The 21987-nt window shown below is 30.9% G+C and overlaps 1 protein-coding gene across 2 annotated transcripts; it reads right to left on the reverse strand.

Moving 5' to 3' along the window:
• Positions 1–405: 405 nt before the first annotated feature.
• On the reverse strand, positions 406–21632 carry LOC146997897 (uncharacterized). Of its 2 annotated transcripts, none has more exons than XM_085812527.1 (4): positions 21438–21632; positions 19859–20161; positions 10829–10928; positions 406–1307 (listed from the first exon to the last, which is right to left on the reverse strand). In XM_085812527.1, exons 2-4 carry the CDS (start codon positions 19935–19937, stop codon positions 881–883), a joined length of 606 nt encoding a protein of 201 aa, XP_085668653.1. In that variant the 5' UTR covers positions 19938–20161; positions 21438–21632; the 3' UTR covers positions 406–880. The 2 variants fall into 2 exon arrangements, with proteins under 2 accessions (XP_085668653.1, XP_085668652.1); XM_085812526.1 differs by having other exon boundaries at positions 21423–21632.
• Positions 21633–21987: the final 355 nt, after the last annotated feature.

A 21987-nucleotide genomic window follows, 5' to 3' on the forward strand; every position in this document is an offset into this window, starting at 1 on the left:
AGAATTTAGAAGATTCATTATTAAGCACCGTAAAGTTTTCCAAAACATCAAAAATATTATTGATTTCTTACACCGCCAAGGACTGGACCTGTGTCATCCATAGCTTACAACCCAAAATAATCCTCTAAGTTCATAAAACGCAAAAATAAGAACATCCGCTCTCACCCTCATACTATACAGGAGTGCTTTTAGAAAACGCACTTAAATATATCCATTTATTGAGACAACTGTAACTTTTCTCATACCATGAACTATGAACTACTTCATACTGTGCAATGTGTGACAGATGCACCAGTACTACGTACTCAACACTATGTACCATGAAATGAATTCATAAACTGTATGCTGTATTATGAATTACACTATGAATAATAACTTATAAACTGTTAATTGTGTAACAAAAAAACCAAATAAACAACGAACCACATACCATAAACACTCCCCCCCCCACCAACAAACCTCCAAACCGAAACACAAAAGAAATATGTATATACATATGTAAATAACTTATTGTAATTATGCATTGTAATTATTGTATCTATCCATTCAACTGCAAAGTACCCGTGTAAAGTATATCTGAGACAATATTGTCTGCAATGCAAATTATGCACCATTAATATATAACAGTGTATTATGAATGCTGCTTGCTGCAATGTAAACTAATTCCCGAGCATGGTGTTAGCGTGCCCGGTCAGGGTACACTTCTATAGATGGTTAGTGCAGTGGGGTGGTACAAGTTTTGCCCATGGCGATGTTTTGGTGCCTCCTGTACTTCTTTCTGTCTGTCTGTATTTGAAGACTTTTAATGTCTGTAGCGATGGATTTTTCTCTTTTTGCCAACAGTTTAACTTTAGAAACAGTACCTGTTTTTTTCAGGTGATCACTTGGAGTCTTCATTCCATACAGATGTAATAATAGAGACAATTTTTCTAAAATTTAAAATTTGTTTTCGATAGCAGATGAAAAATGAGTCATCAAATGGTGAAACGCTGTATGTTATTTGCTGAGAGGTGCTAGCAATCCCTTCATCTGAAGCTTCACACACATTTCCGAAACCTTCGTAACTGGTTTGGAATACTTTCCAGGCCTCGTTTAAATCCCTATAATTAGCAAAAGCTTCGTCTAAGTGGTCAGCATTCTCATAAGGGTTCCATTGACAGTTCCTGCGATTTACTAAAGCTCTAATTTCCTGAAACATCAGCACATCGACGTTACAACACAGCAGGCGACACAGCGTTAGGCGAGCCTCCATAAACATCATCAGTCGGGATGGACCGTCCTCTGTTATTGTCCGAGACTCTTGAGAACTGAGGGAGGATAATATTCTTTAGTAAAATTCGAATTAACAAAAGTGAACAGAATACTTTAAATGACTTCACTTAAAAAGTATTCTTCCCTTAAGGGGACTTAAAATACATTTTAAGTTATTTCTTTTGATTAAGAACTTTCATCTACTTTTTATGAATATTATTAAGTGGTTTTTATAAGACAAAATGATTTTAAGCTGAAAAAAAATTTTTTTTGCTAGTAATTGTTCTTAAATTTTAATTTTCTGAAGAAAACTTTAACAATAAAAATTCTTTCTTCTCCCACAATTTTCAATGTACTTGTCCCAAATTTTTTTATTGTATTTATTAGTGTTCTTCATAACATTAAGGGTTTATTTTTAAATTAATGAATTTATTTCTGAGAAAAAAAAAGCAGGGTTTTATGTAAAAACTTAAAAACAACATATGATCTTAAATACATTTTCACTTCTTATATTTTTTCTTTTCACTATTTTGCAAAACTTATCCTTGGTTCTATTAATCAAATAATTTTAAATAAGCAGTAAAAATATTAAATAATTTAGTCCATATCGGTACAAGTTTAGGACTTTAAGTAAAAGGATGTATTGAAAAAGTGCAATTTAAAGAATGTAAACTGTCTGAATGGTTATTAAATCATTTCAAATTTCTTTTTATTACTGAATTTCAGTACTTTTTATTACTGAATTTCAGTACACACACACATATTATATATATAATAAAACCTAGTACTGTTCAGTTGATATAAGCATACGATTGATATAACGGTTGATATTAAAATAAATTACAAGCTTTAATTACAAACCTTAAGAGGCCAGAAATATTGCCAAAAAAATCATAAAATGCAAGTAGAATTTTTCTTTACCTGTTTTTGTTTCTAAAACATGTTTAAAACACATTTAATATCAGAATTAATTTTAATATATTTTCTAAAACATTTATAATCAATAGTAATAATATTAATTTGTCGTTTTATTCATTTTTTTTTCAAAAAAGTAAAATTTGAAATTTGAATAGACATAAAACATTTAAAACCCCTCAGTGACATATGTGATTTCTTTTCTTCTTTTAGCGATTTGTTCTCCTATACAAATCGCATTTTAAATTAATTCAGGTGTATTTTAATTAATAAAAAGTTTAATTGTTTGTTCCAGCAGCATTCAATAATGCTACAGTCAGGAACTTGATCACTTTCATTACACCCCCACTTCTGTTCTTATCGTATCACAAAGGGTATTTTTATAGCAAAAAAAAAAAGAAAAAGAAAAGAAAGGAAAAGAAAAAAAAAAAAAAAAAAAGAGGGAAATTTCATCGATTTGGGGGTACTAAGTCCCCTTTTAATCAGATGTAATCTTCTTCGAATAAATTATTGCTATCCCAAATTGGCAGACTGAAATGAAGGTTAAGGAAACTATACGGAGGTTCCAAAATAATTTAAATATGTGGGTGTACCCCAACACAGCGAATCAAAATTTCGTCCCCCTTTTCTAGCTGGAGAATTTAACGACCACATAAAGCAAAAGTTTTTCTATCCCCTTAGAACACTACAGGGAGTCTTCATACTTTCTGAAGAAGATTAAGGCCATCTTGATGGGATTAAGTTAGTTATAAAGTTTTTGTGTAATCCGTTATTGAATATGATGTATCAGAAATTTCTAAAAAGGCTTTTTGTGAACTTAAACCCAGTTTTCTGAAAAAGTCACCTTTTGTTAAAACTTATCACACGCTTAAACTTCTTAATAACCTCATATCCAAAAATGCGTACACAGATCTACTGTAACATATAACAAGATAGTTTTTTCCAAATATCATTCAATTTGAATTAAAAATGAGAAGCATTTTCAAGACATGCGAACTGCGAAAAGATTTGTTTTGAGAAAACCGAATTTAAAGCTTTCTTCAAACTTACCTTTAATACATGGTCATGAGAATCAGCAAATTAACTTTAAATATGAATATATAAACACTGGATAATAGTTTTGTGTGATTTAACTATTTTTAATCTCATAATACTAAATTTGAGAAAAATAAACATATGGCAAATTCGTATGTGATTCAAAGTTAGAGGTAGAAGCAATTTATCCATTATATCGAATGAAACTTTTAAAATTCACCCGCATCCTATGTTTTACCTTCATTTACACTATCTTTTAATACTTTCCGAATACAATATTTTTTACTATTTTTTATTTTTCCAGTTTTAAACTTCTCTTTTTGCTTTGGTTCAAGCGACGTTGATCACGCTTCCTCCTGTTCTAAGCCTATAGCATTTACATAACTAAAGTTAAATTCATTAATAGTTGTCAATACTGACATTTATAGCCTTTTTCTAAAAAATAAACACTTCTTTTGCCAAATATATAAATTATAACATCAGTAAATAACTGTTGAAATACATTTTTTTACATTTTTTCCAAAATTTAAAGAGCAAAGTTTTCGCTGTTTACACATTTTAAATGCTTGTAATTCTTTAAAAGTTAGACTATTTCAACTCGTTTTTTTGCATATGATGTAGTTATGTATGTGGAATATTACGAGAGAATCAAAACACAGATTCAATATTTTGGTTGATTTTCAGCTATTTTAAAGTACACCGTCCCCTTAAAAAAACTGTGTGCTGCAGACAACACTGCCTCCTTTTCAGAATTTTTGAAACTTAATAGCAATATATTATCATATGCATGGGCAATAATGAAAGCATCTGATTCTATACTTTTTTGCGTATTGAGTTGAAGTGTTGCCCAGCAGTGATTGTGTATTTAAAGTCGAGCATGATTGAACTGTTTCAGTTTTTCGTGAAAGTTTAAATATAACAAATATGTTTTAATGTCTTTTGGGAAAAGATATACTATGTAATAAATGGTCAAAATTTGAAAACCTTTCAAATCAATTGAACAGTTATAAGAAAACCTCAAAAATAGTCGAAGAAATGCTGGATTTGGTAACTGAAACTCTTCAGACGTGTTCTGAAAGTTCATGAGAACAGATTATGATATACCGATTAAGTTTTTAGGGAAAAGATTTCATTATTGAAAGCTAAATTCCCAACCTACACAGCTGAAATGATGACATGAACTTGCACATTATTTTAAAGCAGTCCTACGTGTTATTCTCCGATACAAGAAAGCTCGTCCTTCATTTTATGGCATCCTTCTTTCTTAAAAATGTTAACATTAAATGCTGGGTACTTACGAGATAAATACTTTGCATTTAACCCCCGACAACAAGGTTAAATGCAAAGTATTTATCTCAAAAATCTTCATGACTACAAAATCATGAAGAGGTTGGGAATCTTTCACTTGATAAGATTTGTATTAAACTTACTATTGCACATAAGAACGGTAAAACTGAAGGTTTGTCTTGTACAAATGTTCCTCAAAAAGCTCTTACAATTCAAACCATTGTGATTTCTTCAATCATATCTTCAAATAAAGAAGTTGTTGCAGTGTTTCCTGTAGATAACCTTAAGCCAAACGATTTAAAAATTCAGACATTACAGGTGTTAAAAGTTTTCATGATTGTGGCTTCGAGGTTGTTTCCATAATTTCCAACAACTATGTTAACTATAAATGCTATGTAATGGTCATGTGGTGTCTGCTATTGAAAACGAATTTTATTTGGGAAAAGAGATTTTTTTACTGTTTGATTTAGTTTATTTACTGAAATATATAAGGAATAATAGGTTGAACCAAAGTGAAACCAATCATTCAAAATCATTTAATCATAATCTTTAAATGATACAGATAATAAGCTGTATTATGCAAGTCTATTCCATTTGAAAAAAATTATATATCATAGAGCAGCACCATTCTATACAAATAGCTCAAGCACTTTCGAAAAAAAGTGTTATATTCAACCTCTTTAGAAATGCAAAATGTTTCTACTGCAGTTTAACATTTTGATAAAAAAAGACTGTTGTAGCACTGTAAGGTTTCCCTTAGTTCAATAAACCCAATATTCAATTTTTAATGATAATGATCGTTTTAAAAAACGAACAAAATCCCAGAAATTTAAAAATCAATCCTTATTAATACATTAATTTAATATTAGTAATGTGGAGTATCTCGTTGAAGACATTTCGGTGGGTATTTAAATTTATGAAACAGATGTTTAGTTATGAAGATGAGCATTTTTAATTGCTTCAAATTTTTACATTGAACACATTTCTAGATGTGTCTATGCATACCAAATGTAAAAAGAATCAATATGTCAAAATCTATGTGTAAACCAAATAATGAAATAGAATGCATTTATATCGCTATGTTCCCAGATTAATTCAAAAATAATATATTTTTATCTTAAAATTATGCTACTAACAATTAAATCTAAACATTGATAAATCTTATATCTAAGAAATGCATAACTCTCTCTCGAATGTCAAACCTTTTAACTTAACATGAAATATTAATATTTGCAGCTCTCGAATTTCTGGGTACGATTTTTTACATGAGACAATAAAAACATAATTTCTTGTACTGCTTGGAAATAAGAGAAAATATTTAGTTTTAAATGCTAGTCACACCGTGGTTAAAAATTTGATATAATATTCATTTTAATTAGTTTAAAACTATTTGAATTTACAGTGTTTAATGCTATTAAACTGCATATAATGGTATGTAACAAAAGCTATAGTATCGTAAACTATTGATTAGCAAGCAAATATTAATATTATTTGAGAAACTCCCCTAAGATGCAGTCCCGTCATCTGAGTTTAAAAGATTAGTAATCCATTCTTCAGGTATTTGTTTTTAAATATTCCTTATAGGAAGAGAAGAATATATTTGTTTCTTATATACTACTGGGAAAAAGAAAGCGCCCTGACTCAAGATCAGTTTGGCTGATTGCCCTTAGCTGTGGCGTCACCAAACGTTAGTTTTGGCCTTCTCTCATCAAGATGGATTTGAGAAGACCTCTCCCTTTCAAAAAGCTGAAGGTTACAATTATACTTTCAGAAGCCAATAGCAGCCAAGAGTCATCGAACAAACAGGTTAATTACTTGAATAACATTAATAAATGCAAGAACTGGCAAAGAAAATAGAAGCTATTAGTAAAGACAAATGTTAACATTAGAAATGTGTGTCTTTCATTAACGATTTTTCGGTACAAAAGTATGTTAAAATGTACTAGAAATATTTTTTAATTAAAGTAATCATGTAAATTTTTACAGAAATTAGTAGTTAGATTAAAAAAAAATAACTTAGTGTGACGTTTATTACAAAAACATTACTACGCGTTTGGAATATTGACGTATAATATATATATTTTAAATAAATTAAAATTATTATGCTAAGAAAATTTGGTACTTTTCAGTTTCGCCGGCGCAAATCTCGCCAAGCAGACTTTATTGGCGACAACATACAGTATACACATAAAAAATATTAAAAAAACGTTAGTTCTAAGAATTCTTTTTTTTGAAGGCATAAACATTTTAATATCGCATAAAATTTTATAAAAAGCCAATAAATAAAGACAATAAGTTTATAAAAAGACATTAATTTAAGAATTTACTATGCTTTCATAGTTCAACATCCTGATTCGCCGGTTTATATCACGTGACCCCAAGTGATCTCATCTCACGTAAACTACTCTACAAAAATCTAATGCTCTCAGTAATTATCTACATTAATTTCACGTTAAATCTTAATTTGGAACACAAGTTTAAATGTAAGAAATATTTCAATTCGTACGAATAGCTTACTCAGAAATTATGTAAAACTGCAGTGCTTTACTTCGCTAATGCATTCTCGTTAGAATTGATGAATTTAACCCTTGATTTTACCTTTTCTATATTTTCGGCTTCGGGTTAAGTGCTGTGATTGCATCCTGATTGACTTAATTACCGAAAATGGCCTTAGACATAAAACTGAACTACCTGATAAAAATTCTATGTAATTATATGCCAGTATTGAAAGAAACAATCAATCTGATAAGAAAATGCTGTGACTTGTTTTGAAAATGAGGCTTAAAAGGTTACCAGCGAGAATATTTCGTTTGGCATCGATTGTACCATTATTGGCGACTTTATCGCTTGCGCCGGCAAAACGGAAAAGTACCGAAAATTTTTCTAAAACTTATCTAGAAAGGAAGAATTAGATAAAGAGTACTGCAAATTAATAATCAATCAATCCTCTTAATAAATAATAGCTTAATTTCTTTTACCAAAAATTCATACTTTTTTTTTAAACCAAAAGTCATAAAATAAAGCTCACAAAGTTAAAACACTTTCAATATGAATGGAAAATTCTGGAATAAACATGTAAGCAAAACTTGGAGAAGTAATCCATAATTCATTGATATCCGTATATTATGTTTGGGGGAAAAGTTACATATAATTTGTACCAAGATATCGATCACAGAAATCGAGTTAATTTCTTTACTTATTTTTTTTCTTAATAAAGGGATTTGTAAAGAGATATGCTAAGGTAAAGGTGAAAAGTTTTGGAATATTTTTAAAGAATAAATTTAAAAAATATTTTTACTTCATAAACTGAAATTTTTACAGTGCATTTTCCCACAGTAAATATGTACAGAGAAAGAAAAAGTTGGGGTAACTCTAGGTTTTGAAACTCAGGTCAAACTACCAATGTTTAATGACTTTACTTTTCCGCTTGAACGTGAGACCTTTTAAAACTAGGCTGATGAAATGCTATGCGTTGAAAAGTGTATTAAAAAAATCGAAGACACAGCATTAGTAAACACAAAAGTATGCTGAATTATAGATTTACATGTTTGTGATTAAGTTGATGTGTATGCCGTTATGAAATATTAGGAATATAACACAAAAGCCTCAACAAAAAAAGGCAATGGCAATCTAAGTCATTGCAATCAACTGTATAAAATTATATGTATTGCTGTTAATTCCAATACTGTTGAAACATTTTTAAAAAATTATAAATGAGGTATATTATAAATTGCATGAACTCGTTGTACTATAACTACTACAGTTAGAAATATTATTAGCGAGATTTAGTGACCATCTTTCTTTACAAATAATTAATTTTGCAAATAATTAAGCCTAAAACTAGGCTGGAAAATAAAGTGTTAGAAACCTCTTCTATACTTATGATGCTAATTTATGAAAATTATCATTTAAATGTAAATTGGCATAAATGCGGTACAAAAATATACAAATTATACATACATAAAAATCTGAATACAATACAAAACGATCTATGAAAAACAAATAATTAAGAGGAAATTAAAACTCCCAAGATATGAATATAAGAGAACTCGAATTTTTTCCATTATTTATGGAAATAGTGCAGATGTTCAGAATTATTAGTTATTATTAATTAAATTTGTATTAGAAATTCAATGTGTCTCAATAGAAACGAAGAATAAAGTACGGTTAGAGTAATTGGAAAACAGAATAAATATTTAAAGTTTATAATATTAGAATATGGAATTTGTAAGAAAGCTAAATGTCTTCAAAATAACTTCAATGTCTAAACATGGAAAGCTTAATAATATTACGATAATATTGGTGTGAATTTAAAATTTCGTAAGAAACCTAAATTTAGGTTTAATAAAGAGAATTTTTAACATTAGAACTTTTAACAATAATTGGTAAATATTTGAAATTTAAAACCATTCTGTCTAAGAAGATTTATTAATATTTATCTAGACAAGTAAACTAATTTAAAGTGCGCAACAAATCCGATATTTGATAGGTTGATTGCGTATCAGTTTTATGCTATGCATATATTAAGTTGTAGATTTCAATTTGTACGTAATTCCAAGCTGTAGAATTATAAATTCCTGTAGAGAATACAGACGATCTAGCTCATTATTATGATGCAGGAATTAATGAAAATTATTTAAATATAAGTTGGCATAAATACAATAAAACAATATACAAACTCTAGATACATGAAAGCTTGATATGAGAAAGATGCTGAAATGCCAAGCTATGAATATAAGGGAGTTGGAAAATTTTTTATGAATTGTGAAAATGCTGCAGTTGCTCATGATCATCACCTATTATTAATTAAATGTATATTATAAATCAAATGTTTGTCAAAATAAACAAAGAATGAAGTACGGTTAGAGTAACTGGAAAACAAAATAAATATTTAAACATTTCTAATATTAAAATACGGAATTTGTAAGAACATTAAATGACTTTAAAATAACTTCAAAAACTAAACATGGAAAGCTTAATAAGACATATATTAAAATAACATTGGTGTGATTTTTAAAAACTCCCTAAGAAAACAAATATTTAGATTTAATTAAGAGAATTTTTAAAAATAAATTAAAGCTATTTACCAAAAATGGTAAATTTGAAATTTAAAGCCATTCTACTGTCTAAGAAGATTTATTAATATTTATCTAGACAAGTAAACTAATTTAAGGTGCTCTACAAATCAGATATTTGATAGGTTGATTACGTATCAGTTTTATGCATGTCGTTAATATATATATATTTATATATGCCCTTTACACATATATATATAAGGAGATCTAGCTCATCATTCTTTTAAGCATTATAAAACTATAAAATGAGTGTAAAAGAAATACGTTTTTACTTTCGCACATACCAGATTTAATTTAATATTTGTTTTGCATGCACAGTTTTTACATCTGATTAAAGAAAATAGAGGCTTGAAGCCTCAGTAAAATGTCGTATTTATGGGGGATAAATGACTTTTTGTGGCTCTCATCTTGGGAATTCAGGGGGAGAGGAAGAAATCGCCCACTTCCTGAGTTACTTTTGTTGTTTTGTTCACCCATCATATACAAGGAGGGGGATGTAAAAGCTGGCTATTATTCGTTATAGGGCAGTTGGCACTAACAAAGGGCTCTTCTGGTTATTTAAGTAAAGGGGTCATCCATTAAATTTCGTGCAGTTCATATCCTACCAAATATACTGCACACAATTGTAAAACGGCTAGGGAAGGAGAAATAAGGAACGGAATATGGTAAACATCTGTAATCAGTGTTGCTTATATTTCAGACTTTAAAAACAAAAAATATTTTTTTAGCCCAAAGGGCCAATTTGGCCAGGAGGGCTTTTAATTTTCGGTCTGGTATTTTGCCTCTATTCACTATAAACAGCGGTTCACTTTTCAAGTTGTTGCCACCAAATTTTAGAATTATATTTCAAAACTTTAAATAATGGAGAATCTGCATAAATGTATGTATGTTTCTCACACTGTGATAAAACAACGGTCCCTAGAGCCATCCAATTTTGAATAATGTACTCCACCACTCGAACGTGGGCATCTGGAAGCCCAAATTTGGAAATTGTTTTATTACCTAATTCATATTTTGTAAAATTTTAACGAATTTTTTATTAACAAACTCAACAATTTCAAAGCGAGCAATGGTAACACTTTACGGGAAAAAAAAAAATTTTTATCTTAAAAATTTTTAACCATTGCCGTCTTGGGCGTCATATAAAATCTGAAAGCTTTTAGATTTTTTAAAATATAATTTGCATTTTGATGAAAATACAAAACAAATTAGATCAAAAGCAATCGGTCGTTACTATAAACCTTATAAATCAAAGAATAACTTACCTCATTTTCTCGAAAGGATCCAACAACAAACTGAAAAGTATGCTTGACGGAATGAGCTGGTTGATCCAGGGCTTAACCCTACACTGCATTTTTATTTTTCCTTGAAAAAAATATATATGTAATGAGAAAACATGAAAAAATATTTTAAAAAATTTAAGTCTAAATTTTCATTATTTTTTAACTAAATGTTAGGAAGTGCTTCCGCAGAGAACCCGGTAAATGTAAACATCGCCAACTTTGGCGATAATAGTTCAATCCTGGTAACCTATCGGATTCATCCTATTCCTCTGTTTGAAGGTTACAACCATTCCTCTTGTGTTCATTTTGTTGAATTATCCCTGTCGTTGTTCGCATTTGGAGATTTATATTATTCTTCTCTTATTTATTATTATTTTTTCTGCTTTTCCATGTTATTTTTTCTGAATTTTGTAACAACGAATAGATAGAAATATTTTTGTATAATTAAAGAAGTTTTCATCGATAGATTTCGGTTCTTGGCTCCAATCTTTATGGCGTAAAATTTTAACAAGATACTACATTGCTAATGCTTTTCTAACAATAACCTTTCAGAGGATGGCAGGTGTGACATAAATAGCTGATTAAATTGAAATAAAAAATATTATTGATTATCTAAGATTACATAGTAGTTTGATGCATCCCCATGGTCATCAAAATTAGCAAACCACTGCTAGTGTAAGGAATACAGTTCAAATGACTCTTGAAAAATAATAAAATGTATAAAGTTCTAGGGTTTAATCCTAGTATCTGGTGCACACGGGATTTGGCTACTTTTGGCGACTTTATGATGAGCAGTAAAAACGGGACATATACGATGAGTAGTTAACGGGTCATATACAGTTAAACATAGTATATACTATGTATACTATGTGTGTATATACATATACTATGTGTGTTATAGTACATATATATATAGACGTTCTTTGGACCATTTTTGGTATTGGCGATAATTTTCAAAGTCACGCCAAGGTTGCACCATATACTAGGATTTTACCAGTTCTAGTTTTATTAACTAGTATATATAACTAGTTTAGTTCTAGTATTATTATTTGATTACTGTTGAAGGTTATTTGTATTGTCAAATATATTATGAAAAAGATAGGTTTATTTTCATATATCCAGTTTAACCGGTTAGTTTTACATCTACATGCTTATTACCTGTGAATTTTTACTACCATATGCTTAATATATTATTTTGTCTGCAAGCTTAATATACTATTTTGTCTGCTAACTTGAATTTACATGCACTAAAAATCACATTTACGGCTGCGAGCTTGGCGAGTAAAAATTGCAACGCCGCCAACGGGTTCTCTGCGGATGAAAACCCAAATGTTAGTTTGTTGCCAAGTGGCAACATCGTGCAGTTAAGCATAAAAAATAAAAAAACAAACTGTGCCAAATGGCTACACCATACATTCAAGAGAGAAAAATTACTGTAAATGATAGTCTCTAAAACAGTTCTTCTCTTTATAAAAACATAGAGGAATTGAGCATTTCATGCACTGTACTCTTGTAAATCCTTTGCAATTCAACATTTTACATCATTGTTTATTTGTAGAATGCTCTGGCCAGTGATCAATTCTGTCAAATCTGATATCTTTTGGAGGCTCTTTCGAGAAGCTTTTTTTGATTGTTTTCCAACTGTTTCTTTCCTCTGCACTTGATGATCTCCCTCTTTTTAGTGATTTTACTTGTCCATGTAAGCACAAAGGTTTGCTAACTGCAATCTAAAAGTAACAAGTTTCATAGGCTTTTCACTATTACACTTTTGTTTGTGCACTCTCTTGCACAGCAACCAAGCATTGATAATTGTCAGGTCTAATAAATGGTAAAACAACCAATAATACCACTTTTTGCTTCGCATTATTATTTTATACCTTCCAATCAAACTGTCAAGTAAGTCCACACCTCCCATGTGCTTGTTATAAGTTGCTATAACATAAGGACAATTTACTTTCACATGACATTTTTGTTTCCTGTCAAAGCGCTGTACTTCACTTACCGGGTTTGTACCAGCAAATGAAGAGAGCATTGTGACACTTTTATTATCTTTCCATGATACATTTGACAGTTTACAACCATCATATTCAGCGACAAACTCAGTGATGGATCCACGAACTTGTAACTTCAGCTCCCTTTCAGTTGGAAGTTTGCAGTCTGTAATTCTATTTCTTCTAATAGTTCCAAGAGATAAGATTCCTTTTTTCTTCAAATATACTTGCAGAGGAATAGAATTGTAATAATTATCAAAGTAAAGTTTGTGATTAACATTTTCTTGAACAGGACGAGTTAATCTAATAACTACATTACTACTAGCTTCTAAATCAGGCTCTTGAGGTATATGAGCAACATCAAGTTCTTTGCCACCATAAATATAGAAATTGTATGCAAATCCGGATATTCCACTCAAAATGAAGAGTTTGTATGAGACTTGTCAGGCATATACTGTTTTAAATGATGTCTAGCTTTAGTAGCACGCATTTGTTCATCGACACAAAAAGATTCTTCCATAGGAATGGAAAGGAAAGATTTTTGAAGTTCATCAGTCAAAGGTCTCAGTTTGAAAAACTTATCCTGGCCTCCTTGCAAATCAGTTGAAAATGCATTATTGTCATTGAAATGAAGATATCTTCTTATTTTTTCAAATTCGTTAACTAGCATAGAATTTTGAATGAGAGATATTCCAACAACAGGATTCCAGTACAATCTAAAGTCTTTAACACTTGATACAGAACTAAATATACAAATTCCCAAATATTTTCTTATATCAGATGATGTTACATTGAGGGTTCTAGTGTAGAATTGGGTGCCTCTTCGATTAGTGACAATTTTTTTAAATAAAAATAGATTGCTGTGTACATGGACAAATTTAAAGCAGTGCGCAATGCCTAGTTTGTGCAATTCTGGGATGTTTTTTTAAGTGAAAACAGATCGATGTGTACATGAACACAAAGTTTATGCAATTCTTTGGCTTATTATTTTGGGGAACAGCTTTAGTATTGGTTCTTTTGGCGATTTTTTGATTAGGCGACAAACTTCGGTCGCCAAGGTAGACCCGGCTTTGAAGATCGTAAAAAAATGGCGGATTGTCAACAAAACCCGATCTAGACTAAACAATTCTAAAAAGTAAGCTCTTGATCAGAACAAATAGCCTTTCTCTAATTTTCAACACTGAACTAGTACTGCTATGATAAATTCTTGGAAATTTTAGGCAGTGATTATGTTATGAGTAATGAAATTTACAAAAGTTTAGTATTTTAAATTACAAAATATAATATTAATGTATTAAACATTAATATTTTAAGTAGTTAGTTAATATTTATGTTATATTTAGCTAATATTTTAAATTTACAAAAGGTTAATAAATGCATTTCAAACTAGTATATGTTACTTTAGTTTCTTAGATTCTGTTATTAAAAGAAAGTAAAAAAATATTTCAAAGTGAAGGAAATCAAATTAAATTATAATGAGTAAATTTTGTACCAGCATTAGAAATACTTTTTATGATTAAATTTTGCAAATGGTAAAAATATTAAGAAGTGTGTATTTTTTAATCACTATTTATTACAAGTAATTTATGATTATAATTTAAAAGCTAAAATTAAATTATCATAATTAGTAAATTCTGTACCAATGGTAATAATAAACAACAACAATCATCATAACTGATGATTTCTGTGAAAGATTCGAACAATCATTGGAATCCACTAGCGGTGGAGTGATAAACCACTGAACAGTGGTAGTTCAGGCTGGCTATATTGGAGTTTTTGTGGTTTCCCTTACATGCAATGTGAATTTGAGCCAGTTTCTCTTAAAAAGTCCTTTATGAAAGCATCCTTCTGCTAGCCAGCGTATATATTTATTTTCTATTCTTACATACTCTCTCTTCTTATTTCTTAACTCTAAATCTTACTTCTGAAGTGAAGAAGTGTTGCATCTATAGGTCGAAAAATATGGTCAATATATTTGCAAAATCCTATTCAGTTTTGGACAGCATTTAAATAAAATAAATAATTTGATGCAAACAAAAATGCATTACACTATTTCATGTAGTGAATAATTAATCAGGGAACAATGTATAATGCAACATTCCTTTATTTTGTAACCAGAGTTATTTTATGTTTGGGATCTTTATTGTCAATTTCCCCACCAGGATCCAAATGAAATTTTTAGTTTCTAAAACAAATGATGTTTTGCCTTTAGAGGCCATGTTACTAGGTTGCTAGATAAGATAAGATTTGTAGTCTTGCATTATAATTGCTGATAGTTGAATTCCATCCTGGTTAAGTTTTGAACCAACTTTGCATTTAATTGATTTGTGTAGCCTTTGGCTACAAATTTATTTGAATTTAAATTTTACATTTGAACTTAATTGTTATCATAAATTATCTTGCCACAAGTGGTTGACTGAGTCATAAGCACAAAGTGTGCCTTCTGTTCTGTACATCTAAACTTTATAACAGAATAAGAGTATATCTTAATAAGAATATATCTAAACTTTATAATAATTACATTTAAAGACATTGAAATCAGTATCTAAGTGCTTGCCATGTAGTCAAATTTTTATATATAAATTGTACTCTTACTTTTATTAGAGTTTTTATTACAAAAAAAAAATCAGATTTCTGTTAGATTAAATGTTAAAGTAACGTAGAAAATTTGCATAAAATTTAAAATAAAACGTCGACTGTTATGTCAACATACTTTTAATAAAAGTAATAATACTCAGTGAAGGTTATTCATTTACAGCTATTAGATTGTGAGACTTACAAAATTTGAGAACTGTAAATTATACGCAATTTATTCCATAATCTAAGCAACATTATATTTTTTACAGTCAAATTCTAAAAATGTTATAAAAGCATTAATGAAACCTGATTTGGTCTATGAATTCATGCAATTACACATCCCTATAGTTCTAATTTAAGAAATGAGGCAAAAAGGTATTTTTAGACCATGGTTTATAATATGCAGAGTTGACACAAGAAATATCAAGACTCATATGATGTAATATTAAAAGCATCAGTTTTAAATATCAAATTATGGCTTTTTAAAAAATATTTTAAATGTTGTTCTTTCCTAACACGAAAGTAATTTTAAGAAAAACATGCTGTTTATACCTCTTGCCATCAATGCTGATACCTACCAAATTCGTTAAAGTTACGTGGACAGAAATGGCGGCATGTTTTTCACCTCAGTATTTAGGGTTACCATACATAACAAGGTTATCATAATTTTTCATTCACCGTGCCAAAATAATTTCTCACCAAAAAGGACTAATACTAAAGCTGTGCCTATTTTGGATTTGTGTAGCGGCCATCTTGAAATTGTGTCTTCCTGGAGCCGATCTTGGCGTCAAAAAAGAATCCCCAAAAGACAAGGGGCACCCCTACATTGAGAGGTTTCTCAAGTATCTGTTGTACACTATATAGAATACACTGGTGTGCCAAAATTAAGGACAAGACGGTTTTTCAATATAACATTGTGCAAAAGCTTTCCAAATCAACACAATAATACTACAAGACGTAAGAACATGGGTAATGTAAGCAAAACCGTTCCAAAAAAGGAAATCAAAAGAATAAAAAAGAACTTTATTGAAAAAGTTGCATGGAGCGCAATGTGACTGAAGGCCGAAACATCCATGTGACCGGTGTCCAGTAAGAAACATCAAGCCTTTATTACGGAATATGATCTCCCCTGACTGCTGGGCAGGTTTAACATCGTTTGTCCATGCTGAGTATCAGGTTGTCAATGAGTTGTTGTGGCACTGTTGCCTATTCCACTCGTAGCGCCAATCGCAAATCCGGAATCGTTACTGGCGATAAGTTACGTTCTGCCACGTGTCTCCATAGAAAGCCCTATACATGCTGGATGGGCTTTAGGTCTGGAGACCTTGCTGATCAGTCCATGTGTTCAATAGCCTCACTCTCCAACAGCTCTTTGGCAGCAACTGTACGATGAGGTGCAGCATTATTGTCCATGAAGAGGGACTAAGGACCCAAAGCACCTCTGAAAAGAGGCACGTAAGGAAGGAGAACCTCGTTACAACAACGGCCCCCGGTGATTGAACCTTCTTGGAAGATGTGAAGGTCGGTACGGCTAGCAAGCATTATGCCTCCCCAAATGAGAAATCCGCGACCTCCGAACCAGTCCCATTTGATGATGTTAGAGGGGTTATTGTGGGTTCCCTGCTCTCTCCAGATGTGTGTGCATCTAGAATCGCTACTCAGACTAAATCTGCTCACATCTGTAAAGAGTATTCGATCCCACTGATTATCTGTCCAATTACGGTGTTACCTGCACCACAGAAAATGCCTATTACGATATAGGCGTTAATGGCATACGCCGTACAGGTCGTCATGCAAATAGACCACCATTGTGCAGCCTCCTGGCCATAGTAAAACACGATATCGGTTGTTCAATCGCCTGTTCCATGTGTCTTGAAATTTCTCCCTCCGACTGCCACCTGGTCCTCTTTGCCTGTAGGAGAATAAACCAGTCATGTCCTGCCGTGGTTGCTCGTGAGCAACCACTGCTGATCTGTCGGATAGCTGTTCCAGTAGTCTGAAATGCTTTCCAAAGTCGTGAAAGATTGCTGTGTGTAATCCCGAACTTCGTAGCCACACTTGTTACCTTTCGACATGCATCAGTCTTTCCAATAATTCAACCTCGGGTAAAATCATTCAGATGTCATCTAACAGATTGATTGTTCAACATTTCACACTGAGGCATCAACTCGACGTCGTTTAAACTGATATACGCCATGCAATAGCTTCCCAGAAATGCTGGGCTCACACCTCCAGCAATCTTTATATTCCTCCGACACTCCCCCATTATGTCTAGCTGCAAAAATGCGCATGTGCTACCGTACCTGACCCTAGTTAATCTCCTGATTCATCTTTCAGTCTGATTTTCCTCTTCGTTTCGCAAATAAGCTAATTTTTTTAATTTCGTCCTTAATTTTTGTACACCAGTGTAGTTTGTTCAGTAATAAAAGTTGAGATCTGGATGAAAAAAACTCACAAAGTGTTTCCAAATTCAAAATATTTTGAGGTAACTGTGTATCTCCACTGAAAGTTATGAGTTCAGGATTTACTTGCAAAGACTTTTCCTTCCATACAAGTTTAATTTTTGCTTTTTTAACTTTCTTACTTTTTTTCTCTAACGTCTTGTTACCTGAAGTCGAACTTTCGTTTTGAATATTCACTTCATTTTCACATGATTCAGAATCATTTTCATTGTCAGAAATATCCTCTGGATTTCTATTGAAGAGAACATTAGGATTAAATGTAGGATCTTCATCACTATCATCCGAATCATCATCACTTTCACTTGAAAGAGCATTCCATATTTCATCTGTCAATAATTTCTTTTTACCATTTGTGTCAACAAAGTAAACAGACCTATGCCCTCCCATTATTCTAGCTCATAGAATTTCAAATAAAAAATAAATTGCTTCTAATTATATCACATAACTCATAATTAAAACTCCACAGACAAAATAGAAAGACAAAAGCTAACGTAAGATCCATAAACAAAGCACATGCTTTCTGAACTACTGTGTTGAGTTGAATTGGTCATCGCATCCTTCCTGCATGATGTTGCCAAATGGCTACAGATACATATTATGGCGTAAATTTTTTTTAAATATTCGCTTTAAGATAAAAAGCCTAATAAACGAATTTTAATAGTTCATTTTATGCATATGATTTTTAATGGACCTAGGAAAACATTTAATAGTAAATAAAAATTTCAAAATATGGCCATTTATGTGATTTCAAAAGTCTACTGCTATGATTCCATTTACTGTTATCCACGGACACCTACCGCCATCTATTGAGAATAAATGGTGATAACTGAATCAAAAGAAGTCCAAACATACTTTTAATGCACAGTGTTGCCTCATGGCTACATTTTTCTGTAGCCAATTGGCAACATGATGCAGTGTAGGGTTCATTTCTAAAATTAGAAAAGCCGGAGCACTACCGTAGGCCTCAGGAAAGAAGAACAAGAAATAAATAAAATTATTAATAAAATCATTAATCATTAAAATAATTAATGGTTAAAGTGATAAATAATTTTAAAAATATATTAAAATTTATTTCTTTGGTGATTTTAAATATAATTATTAAATATACTATACATTAGATTATTAGTCCAAAGGTGCTTTGTCCCTGAGGACTATAGTTTTCCTTTTGCGTCGAACTGTTGCCACCAAATATTATCGCCTCGTATTATATTTGAAGAAATTAAATAATGAAGAATCTGCGTATGCATGTTTCTCGCATTGTGATAAAACAACGGTACCTAGAGCCATCCAATTTTGAATGACTTAATTCTTCTGCGAATACAGGCATTGAAAGCCCAAATTTGAAATTTGTTTCATTATCGATTTCATATTTTGTAAAACTTTTAACGAATTTTTGATTAACAAACTCTACGATTTCGAAGCGGGAACATTTTATCTCTAGCGCGTGAGACTGTGTATCGGAAATACTAAAAATATGTTCAATTTAAAATTATTTTGCGATATTGATCTTGAACTGAATTTTATGATTTAAGTGCAAGATAAATTGAAATCAAGAAAGCTTGAGAAATAGTCTACGGCAGCTATGCCAACTTGCAACTTTTGTCCATGATGAATTTAGCTGATTTGAACTTTAGAAAGGCTTTCTTCGACGGTTTGCTGAGAAGTGGAATCTTGAGATTTTTGTAGTTTCGCGAGAAGTGATTTCAGATTGTAATGAATTTTACTTTTTTGGAATTATTAATTATTAATTTTTTTGGAATTACCTGACCTTTTTTGGAACGGATTAAAAGATTTTTCTCCGCATTCTTTGTCCTGAATTTGAGAATTATTGAAGAATTTAGCCATTTTCAGGGAATTAATTTTGCATGTAACAGATTCAGTTGTTTGAATAGGTGTTCCATCCTCTGTGTTCTCCATGATAACAATTGCTTAAGCTATAATACCAAGCAAACATAATATAGTATAATAAACAATATACTCACCAGAAGTCAAGTTTGGGAACTTTAGGGGGGGAAGCGTTTCAACCATAGACCTGTTATATACTAGACGGAGTATCGCCATTCAAAACCGGGTGAAAAAGCGGCACAGGAATGAGCTGCAGGAGTATGGGCATGAAATGGAACTGAACCCAGACTTTGGCGTACTATCGCCATGGCTGGCAATTTCTTCCTCTCTTTTCTCTTAGTTTGAAATGCGAACTTGGAAAGATGTCATTTCGCAGAAGCTGCCGTTGAATTTGCAGAAGAGGTTAGATCGATAAACACCAGCCAAAATTATTAATTTCCCTAAAATTGGACACTTTATTTTAAAATTTAACTTTATTTTAAATTTTAATTTTTAAAATTTAAATAATTCTCATGCTGTAGAATAATATTTTGTAATATGTTCCTCGGCGTCTACAAAATTTAAAATAAAATAAAAAAAACTGGAGAGAACAAACTAAATAATAAACTAATAACTAAATAATAAATAATAAACTAAATAATAAATAATAAACTAATAACAAACTAAAAAATAAATAAATAAATAAATAAAAAAGAAGGTTTTTTAGTACTTAGGACAGAATAAAAAAAAAAAATGGATAACATAAGAAAAATGAGTGAAAACAGAAAATAGGACAAAAAGGAAATTTAATATAAATACGAAAAGGAAATTTAATGTTAATACGGTGTATTACAGAGAACTACAGAGTAGGTGAATCAAAGTGAGAAAGATATTAAATTAATTGAACTAAAAATGAATGTCAATATAGTAGATATAAGTTAAAAGGAAGAGAGAGAGTGGTAAATAATTAAATTAAGAAACTTAAAAGGTGGTAAATTAAGACTTCCTTTTACTAGCAAATATATATATATATATATATATATATAGATAGATAGATATAGATATATATATTATGCACGTTGCACAATGTAGTCGCACTTATTTTAAATAATTTTAGAAGGTAAAATTTAAATAATGCTCATTATTTTTAAAAAGAAACTTAAAACTATTAAAGTTTTGAAATTTAACTGCTATATAATTTCTATTTTCTTAATACTTAACAAATTCTTAATATTGGAATAAATGCCAGAAACATGATATAAGAAAGAAAATACGTGATTGAAATTAAACATATTTGTTATATTTGGATGCAAGAAAAGGGGATAAAATAAAGTCATTCATGTCCCTCCCCCCAAAGAAAATATAATTTTATGCAGTTCTTACACAGTGTTACATCAACATTACCAAGTATTAAATACATACATTACTACTTCGCACATGTCCGCATAAGCAAACGCATACAAAGAATATATAAACAAACGCATTCAAAGCAGTCTGTTGGCGTATGAAAAATGTCGCCAAAGCAGAATACTAGACTAATTAAAATTATATTGTATTACTAAAATTTTAACATTTTTTTCGGAACACAGTTATTAGAAACATACATATATATTAAGATACTTTTATTTAAGTGTTATTTCAAGTATGCATATATTATATAAAATTAGAAAATCTATTTTTTGTTAGAAAACGGCAAGTAGAGTGGATAAAAAAAACCTTTACATTTTATATAATTACGTTTTAAAACATTAGAAAAAGCTCAGCTGTGAAATGTTACTCCTCCACCTTTCACGTATCTGGAATTTCATCTATATGCGGAGCACGAAAGTACCATTTTTGAAGTCCGAAACAATGCGCGTACATGCAAAACATTTGCTTCTCACAAATTCTCCATAGAACTGTAATGGGAAGGAAGATCCGCGGGAAATACGATTTGGGAAATGTTCCAAATGTCACGTGGTTCGCATTCCTGTTCCCCTTCAGAGTTGCCGTTTCTCTCTCTAGTACATTACAGCTCTATGGTTTCAACGAGCTCAGCGCCAGGAATGAGGAGAATGAGCGTTCCTTCTTTCCTTATCCTTTTCCTAGTGACTGGTCTTCAGCCCTTACCAGTTTCCTGTTCTAAAAAGGGGATCCTAATGAGTAAATACTCCAGAAAAGGAAATTATATTGGTTCCTTTTTTATTATTATTGTTAACGTGGGTCATAGTGTGTGTTGCACATTAGCAAAATTCTCCCTCCATCCCCGCAAAGTATATCTTTTGCCATTTGACCAATCCCATACCGT

Source organism: Stegodyphus dumicola, chromosome 3 (assembly GCF_044657685.1).
Source record: "Stegodyphus dumicola isolate Sdum_Otavi_A_Nest chromosome 3, ASM4465768v1".
In the NCBI taxonomy this organism is placed as follows: domain Eukaryota; kingdom Metazoa; phylum Arthropoda; class Arachnida; order Araneae; family Eresidae; genus Stegodyphus; species Stegodyphus dumicola.

Bases quoted from the DNA above. Each gene is read 5' to 3' on its own strand.
- LOC146997897 (XM_085812527.1), bottom strand. From the start codon at position 19,937: ATGGCGATACTCCGTCTAGTATATAACAGGTCTATGGTTGAAACGCTT. The intron at 10,929-19,858 runs GTGAGTATATTG...ATTTTTTTCAAG, and splicing joins GTTCCCAAACTTGACTTCTG to GAAAAATAAAAATGCAGTGT. The intron at 1,308-10,828 runs GTAAGTTATTCT...ATCCTCCCTCAG, and splicing joins GATCCTTTCGAGAAAATGAG to TTCTCAAGAGTCTCGGACAA.